Source organism: Geotrypetes seraphini, chromosome 10 (assembly GCF_902459505.1).
Source record: "Geotrypetes seraphini chromosome 10, aGeoSer1.1, whole genome shotgun sequence".
Lineage (NCBI taxonomy): Eukaryota > Metazoa > Chordata > Amphibia > Gymnophiona > Dermophiidae > Geotrypetes > Geotrypetes seraphini.
In genome coordinates, this window is record NC_047093.1 from 64,688,444 (window position 1) to 64,707,971 (window position 19,528).

A 19,528-nucleotide genomic window follows, 5' to 3' on the forward strand; every position below is an offset into this window, starting at 1 on the left:
TCAGGCAGCTTAGGAGTCCCACATGTGAGAATATAATGTCTGCTTGTCCTATAGCAGGTATTCTCTGAGGACAAGCAGGCATATAGTCTCACAACCCACCCAACTCCCCTAGTTGGCTTCTTAGCTTTGATACTGAACTGATGGTCCCGCGAACCAATGTCAGGTGGGAAAGCACCAACACCGTGCAGTATAGGCACTGCCTAAAGATTTAAAGTGACAGTGCATTTGGTAGTATCTGTACTAGGTTTCTTGGATGACTTCACCACATATAGGATATAGTCTCACAAGCCACCCAACTCCCCTAGTTGGCTTCTTAGTTTTATTACTGAACTGATGGTCCCACGAACCAATGTCAGGTAGGAAAGCACCAACACCATGCAGTATGGGCACTGCCTAAAGATTTAAAGTGACAGTGCACTGGTTCCTTGGATGACATCACCCACATGTGAGAATATTATATCTGCTTGTCCTCAAAGAAAAAATATTACTGCCTTCTTTCAAGGCTGAACACTTTTAAGGGCATGATATTTTCAATTAAGTTATACCAAGAGTCAGAAGAAACCCAAGGCTAGCTATTGTATACCACCACCTGACCTGTCAAAGCTGAAAATCATTAAAGGGGAAATGTGTGAAAAATAAGCATGTCTTACACTTAACACCTATGATTTCTGTCCTTTCAGTGTAAAACATCAAACATCAACTGAGAAAACATTGTAAACCATTAAAAATTCTGCTAGCTTTTAAAAGGCTTAGCAATAACAGAAATACAATGATGTAAAGACAGAAAATAAAAACATGACTTTTCCCTTAGGAAAATCAAAGTTCTGCAACGTAATTTGAAATTCCTCAATTGGTTTTGGGCTTTGGTTTTGTTTTTTTTCTTTAACACTGGACTTACTAGAACCAGGTTGTAGTTTTTGCTAATTTATCCATTTAAACTTGGAAATACAGATTTTCTTAATTAGATCACTGCAACAAACCTTGTTTCCATGTGGACCCAAAACAAAGTGGGAAATGATATAAGTAAAACCTTGGTTTGAAAGTAACTTGGTTTGCAAGTGTTATGCAAGACAAGCAAAACATTTGATTAAATTTTAACTTGATATACAAGCAATGTCTTGCAATACATGTACATACAGTATACACACATCACATCATCACAACTGAGTCGATGGTTATTCTCTCTCTGACACTGCAAGAATGTAATGACTGTTCTAAACAAGCAAAGTCTTGCGATACGAGTACGTACAGTATACATGCGTCACATCATCACAACTGAGCTGATGGTTCTTCTCTCTCAGACGCTGCAGAAGTGTAGTGACTGTTATAAACGAGCGAGATCTTGCAATAGAGTATGTATAGTATTTTATATTAAAGTTTTTGGGTTGTAGAACGAATCGTCAGAGTTTCCATTATTTCTTATGAGGAAATTCACTTTGATATATGAGTACTTTGGATTACAAGCATGCTTCTGGAACAAATTACATTACATTACATTACATTAGGGATTTCTATTCCGCCATTACCTTTGTACTAGAAATCTGTAGAAAGACATTTCTTCCATACATTAACCTAGATATTATAAATACATTTTTTAAAACCCTACACAATTTTAAAGATTTCATGGCAGAATGTCAAATTCCACCTTTGTAAATTTCTGAATGTACATTTCTAGCTCAAAATCTAAAACTTTAATATTTCTGTTACTGTACTGAAATGAGAGAAGAGATGAAACAAACCATGAGGAGGGATTAACCAGGTGTTTATTGTGAAGATATAGCAGTCAGTGTATAAATTCCCAGCTGCTCAAAGCCTAAGCAGACCATCTTAGAAAAAAAGAAGAGGCATGAATACCAACCTGTGGCTAAGAGTTTATCGAACAATACAAGTGGCATTTAAAACAGCTATCTGAATGAATTTTTCCATGAGAAAATATTACAGCATGTTTCATCAACAATGCAGCTGCTGTACGAAAAATCACAGCAAAATGATTCAGCACTTTCTTTTGCGAGGTCATCTTTCCTAAACTGTAAAAGCTTAAGAATGTGTGGGGGGGAGGGAGGCGGAAACTGGTTTGGGAGACATTCTAAGAGCTCTGTCAATGTCATTATTCTGCTCCCTCCACAGCAACAGTAGAAATAGCTTTCACAAAATAAGGGCCTTCTCGCACATATGCCCGGAGCCTTAGATAATGCTGGTTTCCAAAGATTTCTGCTATCGATTTAGAATTTACAAGTGCTTTCACCAGTTCAAATTTGGCATCTTTTGAACTCTTGTCTGGATCCACTGTTCTGTCAACAATGTACTCCACAAATCCGGGACTGCCAACCATCAGTCTCTGGGCCCAGGGCTGGTTTGCTATAGCCTGGATAACAGAAATTGAATATTTTTAAGGCTGCTCCACCTAAATGTGAAACTGATTTTCTCTCCTTCATTAAAACTATGCACTTCAAGAGATGACTCACCTACAAAGCTAGTTATAAATATAAACAAACCACAAAACTTCCAGATCTACTGAGTACTTCAAGTGTGAAATTAAGGCTGTCCATATGTAACTACTGTATATTATAGTAATATATATTTAATGAAGCCAAAATAACATAGCCAAGGTCAGTAAAGATACTCAGAATTTATTACTGTAGTATTGCAGCACACAAGGTTAACGTCATGAAAATCAAACAAAAAAGCTTCTCAACAGATCTTACCGTGAATACTTTTAGAGCTCCACAGTGAAGATCTGGAAAAGGCTGAGTGCTGATATTCCTAAACAGGTCCAGTGGTTGGGTAGACAAGGAAGCAAACCAAGATTCAGTCATCACTAATAGATCTTCTGTATGTTGGTCTGGCTAACAGGGGACAAAAAGTAATAGTAAAGGCAGGTAGCAAGATGTGAAAAGATTTAAGTGTTAGAAGTAAAATGGCTGGGAGCAGAGGTTCCTCACACAAACTCCCATCTCTCAAGATGTAGGAATAAAACATAGTATCAAGGGAGTTTTACTAACATATCAATCAAGAGGCCATTTTGTTAACAGCAAGCATGCATTATTTGCTGCAGGACTTATTTAATGCAATGGGCCCTATGGTCAATAACACACGAAACACTGTTAGCTTGCACCATTAGTAAATGAGCCATCAAGTGACTTAAAAAGCTGTTAAGTTTTACTGTAGGAAAAAAATAAGAACCACATGCTTCATGGAACAATCAAACACCGTTTCTTTTAATCTCAAAGCATGGTTTTCAAAATCACTCCAATTCCTGTATTACAGTGTAGCATGCTGGCGAATTGCCTAGTCTTAATGCTGGTCTACTTACTGGCAGGTAAAGAAGAGAAGATATGGCATCCAAGCATCTTAGCCTCAGCTCTGTGGGGGCACTCATTGCAAGATGACCTAACTTCTTACAGAGGTTCTGAAATCTGCCCCCTGTAAATACACACATCAAGAAAGCAGGACCCAGTCCAGTTAATGTGGCACAAATAAAACTATCACACTACAATGAAGGAAAAAATAATTCTACAAACCTGTTTTGTGTAAAACCTGTTTTCCTTCCACATTTGATCCCAGAATTCCAAGTGTGTCTACAGCCACTCCTTTCAAAATTATATCCTGACCTTCAGCCATTTCAAAAACTTTATTGATAAATACTGGATACTGTTCACATATCTCTTGGGGACTGTCCACAATAGCCAGATTTCCAAAAAACTTCACCAACCCTATCAGAAACAATTAACAAAAATATAAAACTAATATGACAACAAGAACTTCTGGAAGATAATTAGAACTAAAAGACCATCAACTTAAAATGAAAAAAAGACAGGCAAGATGAAATTATGTAGGCGTATATATTGCTATTAAACAGTACTACAAACCCTCTAATGCAGAACATTTCCATATATATTTATTTTCATAATGAATTGTTTATACCTAGTTGTTTTTAACACCTTTCCAAAAGCCTATCAGGAACTGCAAGAGTATGTGGCTCCCTGACACAGATTAGGGACAAAAACAGGACTCCAAACATGCACTAAGCTCCACAGTACTGAAAACATAACTTCTTAATAAAATTCTGTTGTTTTGTTTCTCTATTCTTTGCTCATTGCTCTTTATTGTGTTATGTTATGTATCCAAGGAATAAAGCAGAATATATTGAAAAAAGCATAAGTACCTAAAATGACCTTTCAAAAATACTAAATTCAAACTATTAGTCTTGAGTGTCTCCTTGCCACTTTAACCTTGTTATATTATTCAGATGTCTATTGTGGTGATAGACAGCTAAATGTGTTTAGATGTGCTGAGGAGAGCAATGGAGTTTAGGAGGAGTATTTACCCCTTTGCGCTGATGAAGTAAACAAAACATAGATATGTTGGCTCGGGCTCTCTTATTTAATCAGCACTACTAAATCAGATAAATTCTTTAAATTTTCAACTAAAAAGCTATTTTGAACACATTTAAAGGAATAAATATTGATAAAAACTGTGGGACCGAAACTGGCTTGAAGTTGTTAGCATAAACTAATGCAGACAGTAGCCACTTCTGATTGGTCCCGAAGGAAGATAAAACTTTGTGGGGTGTAACCTTTAATTGTTTAGAAAAAAAACTGTCAAAAGCAAAAACTGTGTTCTGCACTAATAGATATGCTTAAGTCACAGTCAACAGATATGATTTCAAATGTTTTTAGAAACAATCAAGGATTTTTTTTTTGGGGGGGGGAGGGGGGTTGCCTTCTTAAAGATTGGCTTTTGCATAGCACTCTCTGTCTTGCCCTGAAGAATGCCATTTAAACCAGACCTTACCAGGCAAATAGAAGCCAGAGAAAGGATCAGACTCTGCACCGATAATCATGTTAGAAATTTTATCGATCACTCCTTGTTGTGCCAGATACTGGCGGCCATGCTGGGTGAAAGCCAGTGCTGTCACCATCTCTGTGCAGGTGACCCTGTAGAAAAACAAAATAAACTGGAGACACTCACATCCACACCTACAAAAATAAACTTAGATCACAGGAAGACAGGCAAGAACCATTTACAATCTCCAATCTCTTAAACTTATTTGTATATTTTAATTTTATTCTTTTTATTTCTTTTATCTTTATCTTTTTTATTATTTGAATTGTACCTTTCCCTCAAAATTCTTGGAATTTTGTTATATCTTTTCTATTTTAATAATTGTTTATTCAGGTACTTTAGCAAGATTGTGAGCCTTCGGGACAGATAGGAAGTTCTAAGTACCTGTATTTTATTGTAAACTGCTTAGATCTGTAATATGCTTAAGTGGTATATCAAATGTTAATAAAACATAAAACAATCTCCTAGATAACAAAAGGTAAGCATACTACCAACTGGGTTTTGCTTCAAGGCAACAAAACACACTAGTGATAATATTTCTCATGCTGTTAGGTAAATGTGAACATCTTCTAAATGTCCTACATAGACTTACCTGACCAGAATATCATCACCTGTGAGCTCCTCTACTAGCTGCAATACCAGCCCACTGTTTATGCAGTAATTCAAAGATTTTGACGACACAGAGGAGATCTTCACAATTAGCTATGATAGCAGAAAAAAAAATCCCAGTGTTAACATTATACGGAATACAATTCCCAACAACTGAAAGCACAAACACTAACTGAAATTCTTAAAAAATATGAACTAAGAGATTTTCAATTTAATATCTTTATCAAAACCTGTGCAAAAACAGTTCAAATGTGGTGGTCAAGAAAGGCACCATGGGGGGAATTCTCAAAGATGCACCGAAGATTAGCCGGTGGATAGGACACCCTACCGCTGGCTAACCAACCAATCCAGAAGCACGTTTTCTAAAAATATGAAGGCGCCGGAGTTGCACTTCCAGAAGTGCTTAGGGGCGCATAAGGACACCTAAGGTTGGTGTGGCTTGCACCAGATGTGGCCTTAGGCATCCTTAGGCGCTTAAGTGTGACACCAGCGCCTTAAATGTAGACTTCTAAAATAATGACCAACATTTAAGGCACCGATGTACAACAAAAAGTGAAATTCTATAATCGGCAGTGATTCGTGATTGACATGTTATCGGTGGCTGCTTCTTAGGTGGCTGCCAATACTGGCGCTGATTACAGAATTCCCCATGTCAGTAAAACTTACACTGGCAATGAACAGTAGCGATGCTCAACTTCTGTCATTATGAACCACATAGTCAGCTAATTGAGTATAAGTCACTCATGTTCTTTTGTTATATTTTATAACTTTAAAATACTGATATTTCTCTCTCTGATGCTTTAAAAACAAGAACAATGCTGCAGGCACTAAAGAAATAAATGCCAATCACTAAAGAGCTTCTGTTTTGTACAGATTCTGTTACACACATCTGTACAAACCTGCTGCCAACCACGGTATTCACTACCTTATCTGCTCTCCATTGTTAAAGCTCTGTACCATAAGGAATGGGCACTATCTGCTTATTTCTAAATTCAGATCTTCTCACACCGCAACCAAACAGCTCCTTTCTGCAACACATCCACAACCCTAGCAACAAGGTAAGGTTTATCAATATATACCCAGTAGATAAAAAGTACACAACTCATGCAAGGAAACAGTCCTTACTAACTTCATTGGTAATGAAGTAGTTCTGTTATACCATATACCATGACAGTACATTACTGCTTTCTCCAGCATATTTAACTTATGCATCAGTTGCCAACTACTGTTAGAAAAACTTATCTGAAGAAGTAAAATAGAGCTATGTTGAATGTCTGGTGAATGTCTGCATCCTTCAGGAGGACAACCTAACAGAAGTATCTGGAACAGGAAATGAGAAAGACCAGTGTGGCGAATCTCATTTCTTGCTCCATAAATGGCACAATCTTCACATCCTTTATAATAGAATATTGGGCATAAATTCTTTGCACATCTCCAAATTTCACTGAACAAAAAGGCTACTCTGAACAAATCAAGCTAATCCCAATCTTATCTGGCACAGGTTACAGAGCAAAGACAACTTAGTTAATTTGGGACAAATGTACTAAAGGGTGTAAACTTTTGTAAGACAACTTAGTTAATTTGAGACAAATGTACTAAAGGGTGTAAACTTTTGTATCTCTAGGGAATTTATTTAGCACATGAAGTACCTTGTATTTACCACAGAATGCTAACTATTGTCATCGAGTTTCAATTCAGTATACTAATGATACTATTTGTTTTGCAACTGAAAGCAAAGAGCGTGTAATAACTCTCTTACCTCATATACCCGGTATCGCACAATATCACTTATTGCCATGACATTCTTCAAATCAATTAACAAATTGCTGAGAAACAGAGCTTCCAATCCAGCTCTTGTCTGGGCTATTTTTGAAAGTGCTTCTATTGCCTAAAAAGAGTGAGAAAAGACAACTCAATAAGATACCAGGAGCCCCTTATATAAAGAAATGGTAGCGATACTGCTGCGGTACATGCACCAAAGCCAATAGGAACTGAATGGGCTTTGGTGCATTTACTGCTTTGTATAAGGGGCCCTAAATGATAAAAAAAAATCACAAAGAAACAAATTCACTAAAATATTCAAAACAAATGTGAAACTTTAAAAAACTATTACATTTGCTATGGAAATTGTGACAAATTATGATACAATATGGATCAAATACCATCCTCGATTATTAAATCCCAAAAAAATAAATTCAAGAAGTTTAAAAGAGATGAAGACGATTATGTACATGAGAGGTGATCCCTGTTAAAATCAAAAGGACAAGATAGAACATCTAAAGACAAAAAAAGTAACATTTAACAAAACTTCAGAATCCTCCGGTAGCAGTTTCAGTTCCGATGATGATTTTTTTAGCCTCCAGACCACGAAACCAATGGAGAGACAGATGGAGATGAGGGAACTCATGGGGGCAGGGTCTAAATCAAAATCAAAGACCACAAACACGTTCGCAGAGAGGACAGAGATTCCCATGATCACTCTCTAAGGGTACCAATTAACAACAGATGAATTTAGAGTTCTTTCTAAGGGTTTGACGTTTGTGCCCATGAAAAATATGGACCATTTTCAGACAAGAGTATATATAGAAAAATTCATATGAACACTACGGATAAAAAAGTTAAGATGTCCCAGGGAATGATCAGGAAGATAGATCAATTGTGACTCCAAAATCCACCTGGATCCCTAAAGGTCCCATGGACCCACTATTGGAATCTTTTTATAATCTAGTAATAGCTGATCTAGAAAATAAAGAAAGATATGCTCAGAAAAACCATACCAACCTCACTGTAAATGAAAGAGAATCCTTAATATCTTTACAGAATAATAGAAGCTTGATAATCAGGAGAGCAGATAAAGGTGGGGAAATAGTTCTACTGGATAGAGAGATGTATGTGAGGGAAGCCAGAACACAACTGATAAGTGAAGAATATGAATTAATATCTAGAGATCCTTTTGTAGTACAAAGTCAATCATTTATTCAAGACACCACTGAATTTCTACAGAAACTGATGATTGAACCTAAAAATAACATCATTTTGGTGACAATGCATGTATGCTCGTTGTATACTATCATTCCGCAAAATAAAGTGCTGCTGATTTTACAACAGGTTCTGGATAAAAGACTACGTCCACAGCTTGTACCTACAGAATTCATCTTAGAGCTCGCTGAGATAACTATGCGAGAAAGTTTTTTTTCTATTTGAGGATGATAAATTGCGTCAGAGATCAGGGGTGGCTATGGGGATTAACATTGGCACCATCAGACCATCAGCAGCGAATCTATTTATGACTCACTTTGAACAGGACTGGGTATATAAATCTAGTTACTATACTAAAGTGCTGATTTGGATGAGATACATCTATGATGATTTTTTCATAAGGAAAGATTCTAAAGAAGAACTTGAGAAATTTATGGAATATTTAAATTCATACTTTTTAGGTATATAATAACTTGACAAAAAAGTCACTACTCTGTGAACTGTCACTGTACACAACTTAATCAAAACAAGCCTCAGACACATTGACTGAATATGTAATTATAAGTCAGGTACTTTTAGCCGTGTTTAAGAAAAAGAATGATGTGCTTGTGAAGCCCCTTTTCCTGAGGAAACAATCTGAATGTGAAAACAAGACTCTTGTTGAAAAAGGGTTTGTTTTGTTTTTGTTTCTTTATTTTCCATTGGCTGTGAGTACTCTCTGGGAAGTCTGTGAACAGTGTGCTGGGTTTCCTTTGGGCATGGCTGAATAACTGTTTGTCTTTGGGATCTAGTGTGTGCTACAACTGAAGTTGGCTCCTGTAAGAACTCTGTGTAAGACTGTGTAGAAGCACGGCTATCTTTTTCTGGACTTGCTGTTTGCTGCCTGCTGCTGAGAGACTGGAGTGTGTGCAACTGGAGTTGAGACAGTTCCTGAACCATCCTGGAGGACCCACTATTTTTTTCTCTCCCAGCTAAGTACTTGGCTTTTTTGCTTTTCGTTTTTTGATGTTTTTGTGTTTTGTTTTGTGCACTTTTTTTGTTTAACTTTGTGGCACACTGCTGTGTGACTGTACACTGGTGATTATACCTTAATCTACAGTCGGGTGGGGTTCAGGTTTTTCTTGGATTAGGTCTGAGTTTTTTTTACTGAATTTCCCACTAACATGTAAAAGGAGCCAATGATTAAGGACATGTTGCCTTATTGGCTAAAAGTACCTGACTTGTAATTATATATTCAGTCAGTGTGTCTGAGGCTCGTTTTGATTGTTGTGTACAGTGACAGTTCACAGAGTAGTGACATTTTGTCTATTTATTATATACCTAAAAAGTAAAAATTTGTCAAAAATTCCTTTACAATTGATATTTAAATTCATGCCATCGTAAGGTGAAATTCACTCATGTATATGATACATCAAGAATATCATTTTTGGATGTGAATATAAAATGGCAGGATAATAGTTTCCACACGGAGGTATATAAAAAAGAAACCAATAGAAATTCAACGCTTCACTTTTTTAGTTTTCACCCAATGGCTTTGAAAAAAAACCTTCCTTACTCCCAATTCCTCAGGCTTAGAAGAAAATGTTCCTCAGTAGAGGATTTCAAAAGACAAGCTAAAGATCTAAAGGAGAAATTCATGAGAAGCAGCTATCCAGAAAGAGCAGTGAATGTAGCATATAAGGGAGCATTTTATGACAACAGAGATTTATTACTGCTCCCCAAGCATATACCAAATGAAAACAAGAAACCCGAAGGGAAAAAGAACAAAAAAGGAAGAGAATTTCGCGAGCAGGAAGGCAAAATCTGAAATTTCAACGGCCGTTGAAACACATGCGTCTTCTTCGCTCCGCGGAAACGAAGAAACTGGGGACCACGCTCTCCTCCGTCGGGCGGGAAGGCACTCGCGCATGCGCGGTGCGGCCAACTAGAACTTTCTAGTTAAAAAGGTCCGTACCGGGGCTCCGTCGGTGACGTCACCCATGCGTTAAGAATATGCTGCCTGCTTGTCCTGGGATAACAGAGATTTATTACTGCTCCCCAAGCATATACCAAATGAAAACAATCAAGATCCTGATATTACATGTGTTTTGACATTTGCACAAAACAGCTATTTAGTCTCCAGAATCCTGAAAAGACACTGGGAGATGCTGAAGATTACAGAGGAATTTAAAGGATTGCATTTCGTAGAACAAAAAATCTGAAAGAGATACTGTGCCAGTTGCTTCCAGAAATAAACAGAGATGAGGAACAAATACAGAAGGGCCATACAATGTGTGGTGCATGCCAAATGTGCAAAATGATGGAGTGCATGGACACTCTTTGCAATCCAAAATATAAAAAGAACTATAAAAGGTACTCCTCTATTGCAAAAGAGAGAGAGTAATATATCTGATCAGGTGTCCATGTAACTTGATTTACATAAGGCAAATAGGGCAAACTTCCAGAAAATTGAACATAAGTCTTAATGAGCATAAGAGCAATATTACAAGGGAGGTAATTGGAACTCCATTGGCAAAACACTGTAAAAACAAGAAGCATGATTTTTTTTCCCTTGAAAGTTCTAATAATTGATGTAGCTACAAGAGGGAGGAGAGGAGGGGAGTACAAAGATTTTTGGCCCAGAAGGAGCAAAGATGGATATTTAGATTAAAAAATCTTGAAACCAACTGGCCTGAAAAAATATGGAGTGGCAACACTTTTATTAATACAAGAATCTTTAAATGGGATAAGTGGAACACTAGTAGAAAGTGAGCCTTGATAGTATGGATTTGAACATAAGATGAATATGGGTATAATTATTAAAGTACTGTTAAAGTAACATAAAGCCATTAACCATCCTAGAGGTAGTTCAAAACCTCGGTTTTCAATATGCTGATGTCATTGTATGTTTTAATTTGAATTTGTAAGAATCGGCAGAAAAAACAAAAAATATATATTAGTTGAAGTGGATAGAAAATTAGAGTAGATAAAATGAAACTAATTATAAGTGAGAAGATAATACAACAATCCTAATGCCAATGAATGAATACGAGTTAGCCAATCACTTTGTAAGTAGCATGAAAATAATACAAATAAAAAGGAAAAAGTTTCATTTCATTCACCAAACTTTGATCAGTTCTGGGCTTGCTTGACAAACCATATATAGTCCCCTGTACAAGAGTCCTTCAATTGGGCATACCTCCTGATGCCAGGGCAAAATACAGTCCATTAGCTTTCAATAAAGCTTAGCAATGCAACAGTTAATATAAGGAGAAATTAGGTTCTTACCTGCTAATTTACTTTCTTTTAGCTTCTCCAGACCAGTAGAGGTTAATCTTTACGAATGGGTATATATCCAATCATGACCAGCAGGTGGAGACTGAAAACAAAACTTTGGGACTTTGGGAGTATATATACTATACTCCCTTCTCTATTTCCCTCAGTCTGCCGAATAGCCAAGCAGAACCAAGAACTGGAAAACAGAAAGAAAACAATACTCCGAACAGGAATAACAAATAACATACCCAAATGCTGTTGGAAAATGCAGAGGAGAAATACCCGAAGGAAAATGTCCCCACAGCTCGCCAGCTAAGCCAGCCGAGCCACAGCTGCTGTTCTTTAATTCTCCCCGGCCCTAGAAAAATACTAGAACCCGCAGCAAAAAACAAAAACTGCTCGCGAAACAGCCCCAACAACAACAACAACAGACAGGGTGGGGACCTCTACTGGTCTGGAGAAGCTAAAAGAAAGTAAATTAGCAGGTAAGAACCTAATTTCTCCTTCTTTAGCACTCTCCAGACCAGTAGAGGTTAATCTTTACGAATGGGACGTACCAAAGCAGTCCCTCTCACGGGCGGGACCCCCGAAGGGCCGATACCAGAACACGCTCACCGAACACCGCGTCCCGACGCGCCTGAACATCTACCCGATAATGTCTAACAAATGAATGCAAGGAGGACCAAACCGCAGCCTTACAAATATCCACCGGAGGCACGAGCGACGACTCAGCCCAAGAAGCCGCCTGACCCCGAGTGGAATGAGCCTTGAGAAACTCCGGAACCGGCTTCTGACTCAGAAGATAAGCGGAAGCAATCGTCTCCTTGATCCAGCGCGCAATAGTAGCCTTAGAAGCACCAGCCCCCCGACGAGGATCCGCCAGAAGGACAATGAGATGATCGGAGATCCGAAATTCCCGGGTCCGCTGCACATAAGAGCGGAGGACTCGACCGACATCCAACTTGCGCAGCTGCCGTTGCTCAGAAGAGCCCTCCCGACTACCCAAGACCGGGAGGACCACCGATTGATTGACATGAAAAGGAGAAACTACTTTCGGTAGAAAAGAAGGAACAGGCCGCAAAACAACCCGCTCCCTCGAAAATTCCAAGAAGGGAGCCCTACAAGAGAAAGCCTGTAGCTCAGAAACACGCCTAGCGGAAGTAATGGCCACCAAAAAGACCGACTTCAGAGTAAGGTCCTTCAAAGAACAGCCATCCAACGGCTCGAAAGGCGGGCGCACCAAAACCGAGAGAACCAGATTGAGATCCCAAGAGGGAATCGAGGGCCGTATGGGAGGCCTGAGCAACTTGGCCGCCCGAAGAAAGCGAATTACATCAGGAATGGCCGACAAACGCTGACCTGTCACCAGCCCCCGAAAAGCCGACAGGGCCGCAAGTTGAACCCGGAGAGAAGACCAAGCCAGGCCTCTATCCAGGCCATCCTGCAAGAACTCTAGAATGTTAGGCAGGGAAGCGCGAAAAGAGACCACTCCCCGCGCCCGGCACCATTCCTCAAAAAGACGCCAAACCCGCACATAAGCCCGAGAGGTAGAAAGCCTCCGGGACCCCAAAAGTGTAGAGATCACCTTATCTGAATATCCCTTCTTACTAAGGCGGCCCCTTTCAAGAGCCAAGCCGTAAGACAAAAGGGAGACGGGTCGAACATGGGAATGGGACCCTGCGTCAGAAGATCGCCCACGAGAGGCAGAGGAAGAGGATCCGCCACCAGATGCCTCACCAGATCCGCATACCACGGACGACGAGGCCAATCCGGAGCCACCAAAACCACCAGCCCCGGATGGCGAACAATGCGAAGCAGTACTCTGCCCACTAATGGCCAAGGAGGGAACACATACAACAGCCCCTCAGTTGGCCACGGTTGGACCAGAGCATCCAGACCCTCGGCCAGACCGTCCCTGCGATGACTGAAGAAGCGGGGCACTTTGGCGTTGCCACTTGTGGTCATCAGATCCATCAGGGGCTGCCCCCAAGCCTGCACTATCAACTGAAACGCCACGGCGCCGAGACCCCACTCTCCTGGATCCAAGAAGTGACGACTGAGGAAGTCCGCCTGAACATTTTCTACCCCGGCTATGTGAGAGGCCGAGAGGTCCAGAAGATGTGACTCCGCCCAAACCATGAGCCGAGCCGCCTCCTGCGCCACCTGAGTGCTCTTGGTGCCCCCCTGACGATTGACATAAGCCACCGCCGTGGCATTGTCCAACAGGACTCTGACCGACTTGCCCAACAAAAGGGAGTGGAAAGCCAACAGCGCCAGCCGGACCGCTCTGGTCTCCAACACGTTGATCGACCAAGAGGCCTCCTCCGTGGACCAGGTGCCCTGAGCTGAGTGACCCAAACACTGAGCCCCCCAACCCAGGAGACTCGCATCCGTAAGGAGCACCGTCCACTGCGGAAGATCCAGACCCACCCCCTGAACCAGGTGAGGGGTCTGGAGCCACCAACGCAGACTGCAGCGCGCCAAACCTCGCAGGGGAACCGGAACCTCCATCCCGTGCCTCTGGGGCGACCACCTCCGGAGCAGAGCATACTGGAGAGGACGCATGTGGGCCCGCGCCCACCTCACCACGTCCAGGGACGCCGCCATCGACCCCAAGACCTGGAGGAAATCTCGCGCCCGAGGACACCGGGACGCCAAAAGCAGGCGAATCTGAGATTGCAATTTGCTCACCCGGGCCTCTGGGAGGAAGACCTTCCCCAAGGAGGTGTCGAACAGAACCCCAAGGTACTCCAGACGCTGAGCCGGGACCAACCGGCTCTTGGAAAGGTTGACCACCCAGCCCAGCGACCGGAGAAACTCCACCACCCGAGCCGTAACCCGGGAGCTTTCCTGCAACGACTTTGCCCGAATTAACCAGTCGTCCAGGTAGGGGTGTACCAGGATGCCCTCCGACCGCAAGGCTGCCGCGACGACCACCATCACCTTGGTGAACATCCGGGGAGCCGTGGCCAGCCCAAAGGGAAGCGCACAGAACTGATAGTGCCGACCCAAGATCGCAAAGCGAAGGAAACGCTGATGAGAGGCCCGAATGGGAACATGCAAGTAGGCCTCCGTCAGATCGAGAGAAGTGAGAAACTCCCCTGGCTGAACCGCCAGAATGACCGACCGCAGAGTTTCCATACGGAAAGAGGGAATCTTGAGAGCCCTGTTGACCCCTTTCAAATCGAGGATGGGCCGAAAGGTCCCCTCCTTCTTGGGCACCACAAAGTAAATGGAGTACCTGCCTGTGCCCCACTCCGGAGGGGGCACCGGAACCACTGCCTTGAGATCTACCAAGCGCTGAAGGGTCTGACGAAAAGCCTGCGTCTTCCAATGAGTCTGACATGGAGAGGCGAGGAAAAGGTCCGGCAGAGAGCGAGCGAACTCCAGGGCATAACCGTCCCGCACCACCTCCAGGACCCACTGATCGGACATGATCTCGGCCCATTTGGGGAAAAAGTCGCGCAGCCGGGCCCCCACCGGAACCAAAGGGGGCACCGGCAAGGCGTCATTGTGCAGACGGGAAGCGGGGGAACCGGCGGAGGGATTCCCTGCCCCCCGACGGGCCCCCCGAAAGGGCTGCATGCGCTGGAAGAACCGACCCCGGGAAAACCCCGGAGACTGGAAAGAAGCAGCCCCACGCCCAGGACGATACTTGCGAAATTCCCGCAAACGCCCCCGGGCCGCACCACCCCTAGACGCAGGGCGGGCACGGTCCTCCGGCAGACGGGGCACTTTCGAGTCCGACAGAGACTGAATCAACTTATCCAATTCCTCCCCAAATAAAAACGACCCCCGAAAGGGAAATTTAGTAAGCTTAGCTTTGGACGCAGCATCCGCCGCCCAAGCGCGCAGCCACAAAACACGCCTCGCGGCCACGCCAAAAGCCATAGACTTAGCCGAGATCCGCACCAAGTCATATAGAGCATCTGAGAGGAATGAGGCAGCCATCTCAATCTTCGCTACCTCCTGATCCACCAGAGACCAGTCATCAGACTCCCGATCCAGGACACGCTCCGCCCACCGAAACACGGCGCAAGCGACCAGTCCCCCACAAATAGCCGCCTGGACCCCAAAGGCAGAGACCTGAAAATTTTGCTTAAGGATGTTCTCCAACTTGCGCTCCTCGGAGTCCTGCAAGGCAGAACCGCCCTCAACAGGCACGGTATGCCGCTTGGAAATTGCCGAGACCACCGCATCAACGACTGGCGATGCTAACGTAGCCCGATCCCCTTCTGGAATGGGATACAGGCGAGCCATGCTGCACGCCAGACGAAACGGCGTCTCCGGCATTTTCCACTGTTCTAGAATAATATCCCGAATATCCTGATGCATAGGAAAAGAGCGGGAAACGGAACGGATCCCCCGTAACAGAGGGTCCCCCACACGCGGAGTCTCCAGCGGCGCGTCCTCAAAACGCAAAACCGAAGAAACCTGTTGAATAAGGTCAGGCAGCTCATCTCTCTGAAAAAGGCGCACCACGGACGCCTATTCACCGGAGAACGGGAAACCCGACAACCCGCCGCCAGCTTCCGTTCCCTCCAGAGGGTCCTGGAATTCCTCAGAAGGGTCCAGGTCCTCCTCCAGACCGACACGTTCCTCCGACCACAAATCCTCGTCCCACGACACCCGCGGACGCTTGGACAAGGGAGGCGGCGGAGGGGACGTCACACCAGACGAGAGAGGCAAAGCCGCAGGGAGCGCGGAGGAAACCCCACCCCCCGAAACCCCCTGGGCGCATCCGGGACCCCCAGCCGCCTGAAAATAGGCTCTGCATAAGGAAAAAAAGAAATCAGGAGAAAAACCCCCCGAGGGTCCCAAGGGACTCCCTGCCACAGCAGGGGACCCAGCAGAAACCTGCCCCTGCATGGACAAAACAGGGGGAAGGTCACCTGAGGTGGAAGACAAAATGGAGGGGCCAGACAGAGAAGATGGCGACTTTCCCGCCAAAAAAGCTCCCTCCATAGCCTGTAGCGGCTGAGAAACCTGAACAGTCTCAGCCGCTAAAGCAGGCAAGCCGGCATCAGCTGTCAAAAAATCAGCTGAGAGGGAATCCTCAAAAATCCGACCGTCGGCGGCTCGGGGAATCCCTCCGTGGGCGGATGGAGAAGACCGGGCTTCCCCACTGCTCCCTGCCGACTCGCGAGGCACCATCGGCGGGGAGCTCTGGGCACCTGCAGCCGCTGCCGACGGAGCTCCTCCACCGCACCGGCCTGCACACCGCTTGCACAGGCCGGCCGCGAGTGCCTCGCGTCTGGAGCACAATGAGCACTTTTTCCCTTTAGAAGTGCTCATTGCTCCATACGCGACCTAGCTATAAAAAAGTGCCGGTTAGTTGAAAAAATACAGTAAAATACAGTTTTCTTAAAGGGAAACAACCCTCCAGACCAGCACTACCTCAGGATTTTTTATTTTTTTACAGAACAGACTCCACAGGCTCTCGAAGCAATATGCCTTGCTTGATTTAGGGGGCAAGGCTTACTGCTGAGGCTCCTCTAAAAAAATGTGGGGAGGTGGAGGAAGTGGGGGGAGGGACCCCGCTCGAGACCCACCGGGTTTGACACCCCCGAGGTCGGACGAACCCCCAAACAGGGTCCGCCCAAGCTCCGTCCGGCCAAAAACAGGGACCACCTAAACAAATTCCAACAGCCCTACCAAGGGAGATGGGTACAGATCACATCAACACCTGCTGGAGACTGAAAGAAGACTGAGGGAAATAGAGAAGGGAGTATAGTATATACTGTCCCAAAGTTTTGTTTTCAGTCTCCACCTGCTGGTCATGATTGGATATATACCCATTCGTAAAGATTAACCTCTACTGGTCTGGAGAGTGCTAAAGAAACAGCTTTTCAATGCAGAGCTATAGGAGGAACATTCATAGTAGTGTTTAAAAGCAGTCTGTGTTTTTAGCAGTGTAATCACTCTCCAGCTGGGCTGGACTTTCTCCAAAGAAATGGAGCAGGTTTTACTCTCAGAGTCTAAGAAGCATGCAGGCTAATTACATTACACATTTGCTAGACAATCAATTCCCAGCTGTGATCTTGCACGGCTTAGGTTTTACCAGGCTGAAATTACTGACTAGCGTTTGGCTTAGCTGCTCACATTTCATGTGTATAGGAGAATACTGTCCCTTTCTTAAGAGTTCAGCAAACTAACATGTGGAAGTACAGGATTACATTCCTCTGATAACCAAGCCACAGTCAGTCTCTCAACGAGAGGAATAAACAAAAAACAACCCAGCCAGAAAAAGAAACCTTTTCAGAAACTCAGTTGGCTCAGCTCTCCATTTCCTCTGGCCAGCTCTCAACCACAGCACTATTATCTTCCACCACCATTGGCTCTGGGGGAAGGAATTCTGGAGACAAGTTACCAGCCTGCTCTTCAGTAGAGGTCTGCACGGGAACGGGGATTGCGAGAATCGTGAGGGTCCTGAAGGAATCCCCCCCCTAACCCACGGGACTCCCATGGGGACCCCCCTCTGGCCCATGGGACTCCCTCGGGGACCCCCCTCTAGCCAACGGGACTCCCACAGGGATGGAAGGCTTTGGAAGCAGAGTTCATCCATATAATATAATGGACATGTGAGCCTTAGTAAAAGAGGGGGTTTTATAAGTTAATTACCCGAACAGAAAACAAAAAAAGGGTTCCCCCAAAGAGATTCCACAAGGAAAACAGCAGCGCAAACACAAAAGAAACTGTGGAATTGAATTCCACAATTCAATGCCACAGTTTCTTTTGTGTTTGCGTTGCTGTTTTCCTTGTGGAATCTCTTTGGAGGAACCCTTTTTTTGTTTTGTTTTGTTTTATAAATCTTTATTCATTTTCTTATGTTACAACAAGTGTTTCAAATAAACTCATTAGAAACTTGAATATACACACTTGATTAACTCACATATTAACATCAAATTTAACATTTCTTTAGAAAATTAATAATATATAAAGTTATAATATTATGCAAGAAATCTAAATTTATATAATTTTTATGGAATATAATAATCCCCCACCCCTCCCTCCCTCCCAATCAATAATATATAAAATCAACTTTATTGTAAATTCATTCAAATAGTGATATAGTATGTAATAATCAGAAATAAAATCCCACCCCATTCCCCTCTAATCAAATATCTTATCATGGGAAAAGTTAATCATTCATTACAGAAATCTGTTAACGGTCCCCAGACTTTTTGAAATTTACTCACATAGCCTTTTTGTGTTGCATTGGTGAGTTCCATTTTGTATATATGGCATACAGAATTCCACCAGAAATTGTAGTTTAACATGTCATGTTTTTTCCAATTATATGTTATTTGCTGTATTGCTATTCCAGTTAAAATAAACAGAAGTTTGTTGTTGCTTGCCGAAATTTGACTTCTTGCTCTCATAGTTGTGCCAAATAAAATAGTATCATATGTCAAGGCTACTGGATTTTCCAACATCCTATTGATTTGAGGCCAAATTGACTTCCAGAATGATAAGATGAATGGACAATAGAATAAAAGGTGGTATAATGTCCTGACTTCAACATGACAGTGCCAGCATCTATTAGACTTAGAACTATCTATCTTTTGTAAACAAACAGGGGTCCAAAAAGCTCTATGTAAAAGAAAAAACCAAGTTTGTCTCATAGATGCTGACACCGTACATTTTAACCTCCAAGACCAAAGTCGTGGCCATTGAGATGCAGTAATTTGGTGCTTTATCTCAATGCTCCAAATGTCTCTAAGACCATTTTTTGGTTTTTTATTTATAAATCCAGATATTAATTTATACCACTGTGAGGCTTTATGATCTGTTGAATCCATCTGGAAACATAAGAATTCCAAACTATGATAATTAGTAA

General features: G+C 42.8%; 1 protein-coding gene across 1 annotated transcript in view; it reads right to left on the bottom strand.

Annotated features, from left to right (window-relative positions):
- Positions 1-1,743: 1,743 nt before the first annotated feature.
- PSMD5 (proteasome 26S subunit, non-ATPase 5) overlaps positions 1,744-19,528 on the bottom strand; it is a 38,477-nt gene continuing 20,692 nt past the window's right edge. Inside the window, exons 4-10 of the mRNA XM_033961665.1 lie at positions 7,214-7,342; positions 5,438-5,547; positions 4,795-4,937; positions 3,522-3,713; positions 3,314-3,423; positions 2,706-2,846; positions 1,744-2,365 (exon numbers count right to left, since the gene is read on the bottom strand). Coding sequence (XP_033817556.1) covers positions 2,108-2,365; positions 2,706-2,846; positions 3,314-3,423; positions 3,522-3,713; positions 4,795-4,937; positions 5,438-5,547; positions 7,214-7,342 — 1,083 coding nt within the window. The 3' untranslated portion in view covers positions 1,744-2,107. The remainder of the gene's footprint in view (positions 2,366-2,705; positions 2,847-3,313; positions 3,424-3,521; positions 3,714-4,794; positions 4,938-5,437; positions 5,548-7,213; positions 7,343-19,528) is intronic.